This window comes from Acanthisitta chloris, unplaced genomic scaffold (assembly GCF_000695815.1).
Source record: "Acanthisitta chloris isolate BGI_N310 unplaced genomic scaffold, ASM69581v1 scaffold24376, whole genome shotgun sequence".
Lineage (NCBI taxonomy): Eukaryota > Metazoa > Chordata > Aves > Passeriformes > Acanthisittidae > Acanthisitta > Acanthisitta chloris.
Window position 1 is genome coordinate 25,185 of NW_008678002.1, and position 11,060 is coordinate 36,244.

Sequence of the window (11,060 nt, forward strand, 5' to 3'; positions counted from 1 at the left end):
CAGCTCCTCCTGCTTGGGCAGGTGCTGCAGGTGGGTAGCAGCAAGGAACAGCTGTGTCACTGCCCTGTCTCTTGCTCAGTTTGAAGGTGTCCCCACCTACCCAGATGTCGGGAGAATGTGGAACATCATTGACAAGTACAAGGTGACCAAGTTCTACACAGCACCCACAGCCATCAGGCTGCTGATGAAGTATGGGGAGGAGCCAGTCAAAAAGTGAGTGCCAGTGGCATGAGGATCACTGGCTCTGGCTGTGACACAGCAGAGCCAAGTGGGAGATGCCAAAATGACCCAAGTCTCCTTTTGTCCCCCATGGAGAAGGGCTGAGAAGGCTCTGAACTCTGCCTGGAAGCCCTAAGGAGCCCAGGGGTTCCTGCAGACTCTGCTGTGCAGCAGGCTCACAGCTGCTGCTCTCCATGGCCTGCTGAGCCCCTGGCAGCCCTGTCCTTTCTGCAGGCACAGCAGGAAGTCCCTGAAGGTGCTGGGGACTGTGGGTGAGCCCATCAACCCTGAGGCCTGGCTGTGGTACTACCGTGTGGTGGGAGAGGAGAGGTGTCCTATTGTGGACACATTCTGGCAGACAGAGACGGTGAGTCCTTCCCCAGGTGTCCCTGGGACCTCTCCTTCCCTTGTGCTCCCTACAAGGTCTCTTTGCCATGGTGGTTGTTTTGGTTTTATGGGGACTAGTTGTTTGGCCTGCCCAGGAGACTCTAGTGTGGTCTGCAAGTGTTGGTTCCCCTTGTTCTCTTTCTTTCCTGGACCTCAAACAGGCTCCAAGGGGAGACTTCCCTCTCCAAAGGGTCTCTGCCAAGGTCTGCTCTTGTACCCTGCTCTCTTCTCCCTCTTTTTCTCCCCCAGCAGCTCCAAAGCTTTGTGCCAAAACAAAGGCTCCCTATTCCCTCCTATATCCTTCCCAAGACCTCATCTCCACACCTGCCCTGAGCAGCCTGTGTCTGGCTGGAGCATGATGGGACCAGTGAGACCAGACCAGACAGCTATGGGACATCCTGGCATGGCCCAAACTCACTCAGTTTTGCCTCTCTTTGCAGGGAGGCCACATGCTGACTCCCCTGCCTGCTGCCACCCCCATGAAGCCAGGCTCTGCTGTGAGTACTGTGTTCTCCTTCCCAGGGGCAGGGAGGGCTCCCTGGGGCCTCAGCCAGGCCCTGTCTGCACCGTGGCTGCGTGGTTACAGCCTGCCAGAGGGGTGGTGGGACAGTGGTGCATGCAGGGAGGTGGTGAGCAGCACCCAAAATCTCAGGCCCTGTGCAGCTGTGTTCACAGGCTCCATGTGCCACAGCCTCTCCAAAGCTGCCCTTGCCCTGCCTCCCACTCCCTCTGGTTCACAGGGGTTTAATGCATGTGCTCACCTCCATGTCTCCTTGCTCTCTGCTCCCCATGGCAGACATTCCCCTTCTTTGGTGTGGTCCCTGCCATCTTGAACGAGTCGGGGGAAGAGCTGGAAGGAGAAGCAGAAGGCTACCTGGTAAGGAAGGGCTGATCTTCCCCACCCTCCCTTGTCCATTCCCTGTGAGCTCAGGGGCAAATCCTGATAGCATACACACATCTTTTTTTGCCCGGGGAAGTGGTGGAGTCACCATCCCTGGAAGTGTTCAAAAAACATGTCATGTGGATGCTCGAGGACATGGTTTAGTGGTGAGCATGGTGCTAGTGGTTTAATGGTTGGACTAGATGATCTTAGAGGTCTTTTCCAACCTTAGTGAATCTGTGATTCTGTCTTCACTAACTGGCTCCACACAAGGGAACCTCCTTGGGTGGTAGGAACTCATAGTATCATGGTATGTTAGAGGGTTGGAATGGACTTTAGAGCTCATCTAGTGGTTTAATGGTTGGACTAGATGATCTTAGAGGTCTTTTCCAACCTTAGTGAATCTGTGATTCTGTCTTCACTAACTGGCTCCACACAAGGGAACCTCCTTGGGTGGTAGGAACTCATAGTATCATGGTATGTTAGAGGGTTGGAATGGACTTTAGAGCTCATCCAGCCCCAACCCCCTGCCCTGGGCAGGGACACCTCCCACCAGAGCAGGTTGCTCAAGGCTTCATCCAACCTGGCTCACTGCCAGGGTTGGGGCAGCCACAGCCTCCCTGGGCAACCTGGGACAGTGTCTCACCACCCTCACACAAATAAACTTCTTCCTAAGATCTAGTCTCAATTTCCCTCTTGCAATTTCTCCCCATTGCTCCTTGTCCTGTCAGTGCAGTTCCTAACCCAGAGTCCCTCTGCAGCTTCCCTGGAGCCCCTTCAGCTCCTGGCAGGTTGCTCTGAGGTCTCCACACAACCTTCTCCTCTCCAGGTTGAACAGTCCCAACTCCCTCCAGTGCCATAACTCCCTGGGAGCTTTTCCAAACTGCCCAGCTGGTCACTAAATGCACTTGCACACATGGCCAAGGCAGGAGGACAGAAACAACTCCTCAGCCAAGCTCCTTCTCTCTTGCCAAGCCTTTCCCAGTGGATCAGCACTGGGCAGCAAGTGTCTGAGGGTTCCTTGTGGCTTTCTCTGTCACAGTGGTGCAAACCTGGGTTAGTGGCTTTGCTCTCACTGAGCCAGGGGTGTGTTTCTCACCCCCAGGTGTTCAAGCAGCCCTGGCCAGGGATCATGCGCACTCTGTATGGGAAGCACCAGCAGTTTGAAACTATATACTTCAAGAAGTTCCCTGGCTACTACGTGACAGGAGATGGTAAGAGGGCCTGGGTGCGCATGGCCACAGGGACCTGGGGACAGCAGTTGAGATCTTGCCCTGTCCTGGCCTCAGAGTCCCTTATCAGGCGCTCTGAGGGTTGGCACTGCTGCCTCACACTATCCTTTCTGGCTATTTTTAGGTTGCAGGAGAGATAAAGATGGTTATTACTGGATCACAGGGAGGATTGATGACATGTTGAATGTTTCTGGTAAGGAGGAGTTTTGTCTTCAGTGGAGACCAATGTGCTTGTGGGGAACACTTCTGCATCAGTTTCTAACACTAGTTACAAATGCCACCTGGTTTGTGGGGGATGGATCAGCATCCATGACTGCCCTGCAGCCTGTCCTCAAAGTGGATCAAATTGCTGGGTCAGGGACAGATAAGTCTGACTTGGGGACTTTCTGCAACATTTTCTCTGGAGACAGCACACTGGAGGGAAGGAACTCCTGTAACCAGCCAGGGTGTTTCTGTGCTGAAGGATTTAGAGCCACAGGGAATCACGGAGGTTGGGCAGGACCATGTGGTCCTTAACCCAACTTGCTGCTCCAGGGAGGGCTGAGCTCCAAGCTGGATCAGGCTGCTCAGAGCTCTGTCTATGGAAGTGGACATTCTCCCACCTCTCTTCACTGAGTCTTTGAGATTCAGCTGCTTCTCAGCCCATTATTTTCCACATACTGCATTTAACTGCTCCCTCCCTCCTTTCCTGGAGGCTGGAGCCTACAGCTACATCCTGCTGGCTGTGAGATGCTGCTGTACTTGGCTCTGGATCAGACTTGATCTTTCATTTGACCAGCACTGCTTGATCCTCCACCAACTGGGAGTTCACCACCTTCCTGTGGCTTTCTGTGACAGCAGTCCCAGGGTGGGCTGAGATGTGCAGGAGTGAGTTGTGCCTGTGCTGAGATGTTTCACCTCCCCATGGGGATGAGGTGGAACACTGCAGGGCAGGGCAGGTTCTTGGGCTCTGCGTCTTCCTCCTCTGCACTTTCCAGCTGACCATGTGGGCAGGTCTCCTCTTGCCAAACCCAAGAGTATTTGGCAATCTGTGTTGTTAAATCCCATGGCTGTAAACTGTCCATGATCTGGTTAAAAAAAAAAGAAGCCTAAAGGTGTGGGAGGGGAACAACCAGGGGAGGTGGCCTCGCTGTGCAGATGTCACCTGGCAGCTTTCAGAGCACTATGGAAACGATTTTCTCTCTCCAACTGTTGTCTTCTCCTAAGCAAATTAAACTGATGGTCTTAAACCCATAGCTTAGGGCCTTTTACTCCTGCAGACCTCTTCCTGCAGGTGTGTAAAGCACTGCCTCCCCTTGCTTCCAGGCCACTTGCTGAGCACTGCAGAGGTGGAGTCAGCCCTGCTGGAGCACACAGCCATCTCGGAGGCTGCGGTGGTGAGCCACCCACACCCCCTCAAGGGCGAGTGCCTCTACTGCTTCGTGACCCTGAGGGATGGCCACGAGTTCACCAAGACCCTGACGGATGAGCTGAAAAAACAAGGTAGCAACAGCTAAATATTTGGGAGGTTGTGTGGCAGGGAGGGGAGGACAAGTTGCCCAGTGAGGGTGTGGATGCCCCAACCCTGGCAGTGTTCACAGCAAGGCTGGATAAAGCCTTGAGGAGCCTGTTTCAGCCTGGAGAAGAGAAGGGTTGTGTGGAGACCTCAGAGCAACCTGCCAGGAGCTGAAGGGGCTCCAGGGAAGCTGCAGAGGGACTCTGGGTTAGGAACTGCACTGACAGGACAAGGAGCAATGGGGAGAAATTGCAAGAGGGAAATTGAGACTAGATCTTAGGAAGAAGTTTATTCGTGTGAGGGTGGTGAGACACTGTCCCAGGTTGCCCAGGGAGGCTGTGGCTGCCCCAACCCTGGCAGTGTTCACAGCCAGGTTGGATGAAGCCTTGAGCAACCTGCTCTGGTGGGAGGTGTCCCTGCCCAGGGCAGGGGGGTGGGGCTGGGTGATCTCTAAGCTCCACTCCAACCCCTTGACATTCTGTGAGTCTGTGACAGTGCTGGGCAGGTGATGGGGAGGGGTTAAGGGCTTGGTGTGTGTGTCCTGGGGAGTACAGCATGGACAGCTGTGACAAGGTGCCCCCTTGATTGGAGAGCACTGCTGGGGGAGACTAAAATTAGTTCTGCCAGCCTTTGGCTGCTCATGTGATGCCACCTCTGCCTCGTGGGAGCTGGCAGCAGTGTGAGGGACTGGGGTGCTCAGCAGGCTTTGGTTTGCAGCAGGACTTTCCAGTGCAGAGCTCCCTCAGGCAGACTGGGACTTGTTGTGAGGAGTGTTGTGTTGCTCCGGGGTAGTGCTCTGGGTGTTTGTGCTCTGGTCTCAAGGAGCTTTTTCATTGCCACAACAAATTGCAGCATTTAATACCTGAAATGGACCCATGGCAGTTGCTTCTCTGTAGGAACCCAGCAGTGAATCAGTCCTTGCTCTAGCAAAATGGTCAAAGTGATGGGTGTAGCCATTATGGAGGTCTCTGAAAGGTGGATGGAGGGAATGAAAAATGAGTGGTTTTGCTGTTGGGCAGATGTACTTACGGCCCTGTTGGCATTGCAGGTCTTGTTGTCCCTTCCCAGAGTGCAGAGGCTCAGGTGCAGCACTGCCCTGCTAGGTGCCCCAAGGTTCTGCATGGCTTACCCTGGCCATGCTCACTGGAGAGGGGGTGTGTGTATGTGGTGTGAGTATCTGCAATGAAAATATCTCTTTCTTTTTTTTTTTTTTCAGTCAGAGAAAAAATTGGACCCATAGCAACACCTGATTACATCCAGTATGCCCCCAGCCTGCCCAAAACACGCTCAGGTAAGGGCCCAGTGATGGTGCTGGGGTGGACTGGGCAGGAACTGAGCCCTGCACTGCTTGTCCTGTGCAAATTCAGGGGGAGCAACCTCAGGGCAAACAGGATGTGGATGGGGGGGTAATTCCCACTCCTGCTAAGGATGCTGAAGAGCTCCTGACTCCTGGGGAGAGGGATTTTGATATGGGCAAATAGTGACAGGAGAGGTGATGGCTTTAAACTGAGAGAGGGCAGGTGTGAATTAGATACTAGGAAGGAATTCTTTCCTGTGAGGGTGCTGAGGCACTGGCACAGGTTGCCCAGAGAAGCTGTGGCTGCTCCATCTGTGGAAGTGTTCCAGGCCAGGTTGGATGGGGCTTGGGGCAACCTGGGCTGGTGGAAGGAGTCCCTGCCCATGGCAGGGGATGGAACAAGATGAGCTTTAGGGTCCTTCCCAAGCCAAACCATTCCATGATTCCTGCTTCCCTTCCCTGAATGTCATTACAGGAAAGATCACCAGACGGATATTAAGGAAGATTGCCAAAAATGACCAAGATGTGGGGGACATCTCCACCTTGGCAAACCCAGGCGTCATAAAACACCTTTTCAACAGCAGATGTGACACTAAGCAGTAGCAGCAGGACCTGTCCCTGCTGAGCAGAACTGTGGCAGCAGCAGCAGCAGTGTCCTGATGAGCAGGTCCCTCAAACAGCTGCTGCCAGCCTGGGAAGGAAACCTTCACCTGTTGAATTGAATGTACCAATGTTAGGAACGAGGAGTCTGGCTCTGGAGAGGCCATGGCCATGCCTTGGGGGAGGGTGTGCATCATGTTCCACATGGATATCCCACATCTGAGGTTCAGCCTCACACACAGAGGAACTCCTCCTCCTCATCCCTTTTCAGCACCTCATTCTTGATTTTAATTTAATTGGGGGGGAGAGGGTGTTAATTAACGTTATGTAACTGAGGGGCCCTGGCACCTTGTGCACAGTGGGAGGGAACTTCGGGGGTTGGAGGGGAAGTGGTGCTGGTGCAATGCAGACAGGACAGGGAGATTTATCTGCCACTGCCCACACAGCAGCCAAGCTGCCCTTCCTCCTTGGAGCACTTAAACATACTCTCACATCATCACTGTACAGCTGAGCTTGTCTTGCATTTGCTGTCCAAGCTTGTTGCTAGCAGAGGTCCCAGAGCCTGCAGGGGAGTGGGGCAAGGCTTGAAGGAGCTCTGCTTTAAACAGATTTTTGGAGCAATTTAAGACCAGGATCTGCTGCTTCCTACCTGCTTGGTGCCAGTTGGTGTGTCTGCCCTAATCTAGGGTCTTTTACTGGCCATGGGCACTTAGGAGGAAGAAAGCCTTGGTGTGACATGCTCTGTGGAGTCCCCATTCCACCTGCCCTTCTGCCAGAGCTGCTGGATGCTCCCTTTCCTCCCCCAGGACACAGTGGGGTTTGTTACACAGAGGATGGCAGGGAAACAACCAGGCAGAGGCACCTTTCCCTGGCAGGTGAACAAGGCAGGCACAGCCCTGTGAGTCCTGCGTGTTTTCTCATCAGGAAAAACCAATGGGAGATGTTTAAAGTTAGTGTGTTCTTAACCCTGACATGGCTCCACGATGCTGAGAGCTAGAGAACCCAAAACCTCTTGCCCAAGAGCCTGAACACCACAAAGGTACTGCCAAAGCCATTCTTCCTCCACTGAAGGATTTAACTCCAGCCTGGGCTGAGCTGGGGCCAATACCTCCTTTGCAATCTCTCTATGAAAACTGCATGTGAACTGTTTAGATTTTGCACTTAAACCAAAGGAGAAATGGGCTTTAAAACTTGCTGCCACAGCTGTTTTGGTGAGTGCTAGTGTACAACAGGCTCTACCTGCAGCCTGAGCTGCCTCTGGGCTGGGGTGCTCAGGGCAGGTGTTGTGGGTGCTCTGCTGAGCTGTTGGCCAAGTCCCAGGTCTCACTTCCTACCTGCTGCTCTCACTGGCACAGCACGTGTGTCACCTCTAACCTTGGTGCCTGCCAGTGTCCCACCTGCCCCCATGGCTCTGTACCCCTGGATTGTGCCACCTTGGTGACAAGGATTCCTACATCCTCACTCCTCTGTTACTCTTTGTCAGCTCTGTAATTTTTGGCTGGAAACAGCAAGAATTTCATGCAAAATGGAATAAAATTCAAGGAAGCAAAATGCCAACAGGCTTCGAGTGTGTGGGGGGTGTAGGTGCTTGTGTGCTGTTGAGGCTGGAGGTTCTGAGGGTGCTGGAGTGGCCATGCCATAACCAGGGTTGGCTTTTGGGATGGGGAGGGACAGGTTCCTACCAGATGCTTTTCCATGGACTGGAATTTGCAGGCTGTGACTGTGCTGGGCTAAGGGCAGAAGCTCTGGCTCCAGCAGTGGAGCCTGTACCTCAGTTTCTCCCTGGTCTCCAGCCAGTGTTGTTCCACTAGGGCGCATGGAAAGCACAAGGACAGGGTGATGTGTGTGTCACCAATCCCCTCATGTCAGGGAGATGGGTGAGCAGCTGAGGAGGCTCAGGGCTGTCAACAGCTGCCTCTGCCTCCACTCTATGGTCCCCAGTGTCACCCAGCAGCTGCCAGGCTCTGCTCCAGCAAACTCCAGCTCACAGCTCCAGGGTGGGAGTGTTTCCTCCTGGAGTCTGCCTTACCTGGTGCCCTCACAGCTGCAGCTCCTCATCCTCTGCTTGTGCTGGAGAGTGCCAGGACACCTCAGCACCATGGTGCTGTGCAGCCTTACAGCACCCACAGCCAACTGCTGGGTTGGCTTTAGTTGTCCCTAGTGTGAAGGGGCAAATGGGCCATGCCCAGGTGTGCACCTACACTCAGAGAAACCCAGCACAAGCAGCATGGTCAGATTGCACATTCCTTTTAATCTCTGGCTGGGGGTAATCAGCCCCCCCAACAAAACAACCAGGAATCTCAGAACTGAGCTGTTTCCCAGAGGACAGACTGGTGACTGACACCACAGAGCTGCTGCCCAGCAGCAATGAGCCCAGCATGGCACAGGGCTGGCACTGCACATCCATTCCTCAGGAATTCTAGCTCTGCCCTGCTCTGTGTCACTGGCAGGGTCAGGCTGAGGCTGCCTGGGTGCTTCTCTGCCAGAAAGGTGCAGCTTCTATGGCTGAGGAGGAAAAGGGGCTGGAGGAAGAGGCAAAAGACCTCGAGCAGGAGTGCCCACACTTCTCCCTGTCCCTCCACTGCTGTGCTGTTGTCACTGATCCATGAAACTGGAGGGATACATCTCTCCATCTGCTGGTCCCAGAGTAAGGTGCTTGGAGCTGGAGCTGTGCCTGCCCAGCCCCTCCTGCAGTTCCTTTGCTTCCTCAAAGCTCCCAGTCTCAGCCTGCCACACATCCCAGCAGGACCATGTCCAAGGTCAAGGCTTCCTGACCCAGGAGACAGTGTGGGACTTGCAGTGGAAGGCACTAGCAAAACTCAGGAATTTGGGGTCTATCACCATGCTGGCAGTGACAGAAGGCTCCAATTCACCATCACCTTGGGCTCTGCCACCATCTCTGAGGGATCCTCACAGCAGCCTGTGGAGATCTGTTGGACAAGGCTGTGGGAGGCAGCAAGGGCAGATGCAGCTCCACCCTGCACCACTGCCTGCCTGGTGTGGCACAGAGGCACCATTTGGGATCAGCACCCAGGCCAAAAAAAGGACTTGGGCAAAGCAAAAGCAAAAGTAAGCAAGAGTAAGCAATTATCCCCCTGGGTAAATTACCCAGGGCAGTTGTCCCTTGTACAGGAACACTGAGGATCCTCAAGCACAGGGAAAAGTAGAAATCAAGGCAGCAGCAGCAGAGGAAGGAGGGCTGGAGTGGCCATAGCATGTGGTGCTCTCCTCTTTAACCTGGAAAGCACTGAGGCACTGGATGAAGATGAAGGCTGTTACTTGCACATCCACCTTTCTTCTCTCATTCCCTAGGCTTTGTGTGTCTCCAGAAATAATGCAGCATCAAGGAACACAGAAGTAGGAGCAGCAAGCACTAAGGTCTGCTGTGGCATGTTCCCCCTTTGCTGTACATACCCCTGTCCACAGGCCAGGCCTCAGGGACCCCCTCAGACCCCTGAAGTCCTGGCAGGTCACAGCTGGGGTGTGCCCAGGGCTCCCTGAGCAGGCAGAGCAAGGGGATCCCTTATTCCTGGAAGAGGAATTGCAGAGGAGAAGCTGGGACTGGCACACTGGACCTTTGAGCAGTTGTGTCCACACAGTCCCTCCTCACAGTCCCCAGCACATCAGACCTGGGCAAACACACCCTAAGGAGGAACCCCCACGGCAGATCAGCTCTCCAGGCAGCAGAGTGAGGAGGGTGGGATGGGGCACTGCTCTCACACCAGGTATGGAGTGTCCAACACGGCCACCCCAGCTGCCACGCCACCGTCCGCGTGCTCGATGGCCTTCGTGCGCAGCAGGTGCCCAGCAGCCTGGTTCAGCACCATCTTCTGGCCCTGTCTGCGAAGGAAAGGCAAACTGAGCTCCTGCAGAGCACAGAATTTGTGGCATTTAGCTTGGACAGTGTGATTCACCTTCCCTGTCACCATGCAGGGCAGTTAACACACAGGTAAGAGCCCCAGGGCTAACACTAGTTCTCTACAAACAACAGCAGTGCCTGCTAGTGCCTTGGCTTCACTGGCCAACCTGGGCTGACTGCTCTGCACACAGGCAGTGTCAGGGGCTGAATGCTGCCACAGTACCTTAGTTTCTAAAACTGTATGAGAAGGATTTTAATTTATATATATTCCATAGAAACATTTCTGTGGGCCTATAAGGGTTTTAAACAGAAGCAGCAGCTGGTTAGGGTTGAACCAACTACATGAGGCCTTCAGGTACTTCAGAGATCACTAGGGCTTCAGAATAGCACGTGGCTGCAGCCAGAACCAGAGAAGTGCTCCCAGAAATCAGGGGTGAGGCATGTCAGTCCCACGTGGCTGTTACACCAGGAACTGCCAGCAGGACCTCTGTGGTTTTTCAATGACTCATCTGGCAGCAGTTCAGTGTGTGAACATGTGCTCAGAGAGCTGCTGCCAGGGGCACAGACTGGTCCTGTCTGTCCCCTGCACCTCCACATCCCCAGACACCTGTCCTGCTGCTGTGCTCAGGCAGCACAGAAGGGCAAACACGCCTGCCCCAAGTGCTGGCTGGAGCACAGAACCACTCTGAAACACGAGCACGTTCCTCACCTGACGTAGACACCAAAGATACCAAGCTCAGAGATGCATTCGGACACCTGTAGTGGACTGTGAGCCCTCAGCAAGTAATTCAGTGCTGGCTGTGGTTTGATCTTATCCATCAAGATGTAGGAGGTTCTTTCAGGGCTGTCTTTGATCTTCTCCAGAACCTGCTTGAGCTCTTCACCATAGAGGTTGTTCCCTGACAACAAAACCAGCAAGTCAAGCACTTCCCAGCACAGCAGAAGCCACTGGCTGCAGTTGCACAACCCCAGCAGCCCAACCAACCCCAGTCTTTGCCTCCCCACATGCTGCCTGGGCTCCCCACACCCAGTGCTGGGGCCTCAGGAGCTGCTCCACAAGCAGCACTACCTTACTGCCACATCTAGTCCCC

At 54.1% G+C, this 11,060-nt stretch overlaps 2 protein-coding genes across 2 annotated transcripts in view; one reads left to right on the forward strand and one right to left on the reverse strand.

Moving 5' to 3' along the window:
* Window positions 1-6,113, forward strand: part of ACSS2 (acyl-CoA synthetase short-chain family member 2) — a 31,291-nt gene extending 25,178 nt beyond the window's left edge. Inside the window, exons 10-18 of the mRNA XM_009076742.1 lie at window positions 80-213; window positions 454-586; window positions 1,047-1,103; window positions 1,403-1,483; window positions 2,592-2,700; window positions 2,843-2,911; window positions 4,024-4,200; window positions 5,430-5,504; window positions 5,986-6,113. Of these exons, the coding sequence (XP_009074990.1) occupies window positions 80-213; window positions 454-586; window positions 1,047-1,103; window positions 1,403-1,483; window positions 2,592-2,700; window positions 2,843-2,911; window positions 4,024-4,200; window positions 5,430-5,504; window positions 5,986-6,113 (963 nt within the window). The remainder of the gene's footprint in view (window positions 1-79; window positions 214-453; window positions 587-1,046; window positions 1,104-1,402; window positions 1,484-2,591; window positions 2,701-2,842; window positions 2,912-4,023; window positions 4,201-5,429; window positions 5,505-5,985) is intronic.
* A 3,713-nt stretch (window positions 6,114-9,826) lies between these two features.
* GSS (glutathione synthetase) overlaps window positions 9,827-11,060 on the reverse strand; it is a gene marked incomplete at its 5' end in the record, with an annotated part of 7,883 nt that continues 6,649 nt past the window's right edge. The window contains 2 exons of the mRNA XM_009076743.1: window positions 9,827-9,950; window positions 10,679-10,868. Of these exons, the coding sequence (XP_009074991.1) occupies window positions 9,827-9,950; window positions 10,679-10,868 (314 nt within the window). The remainder of the gene's footprint in view (window positions 9,951-10,678; window positions 10,869-11,060) is intronic.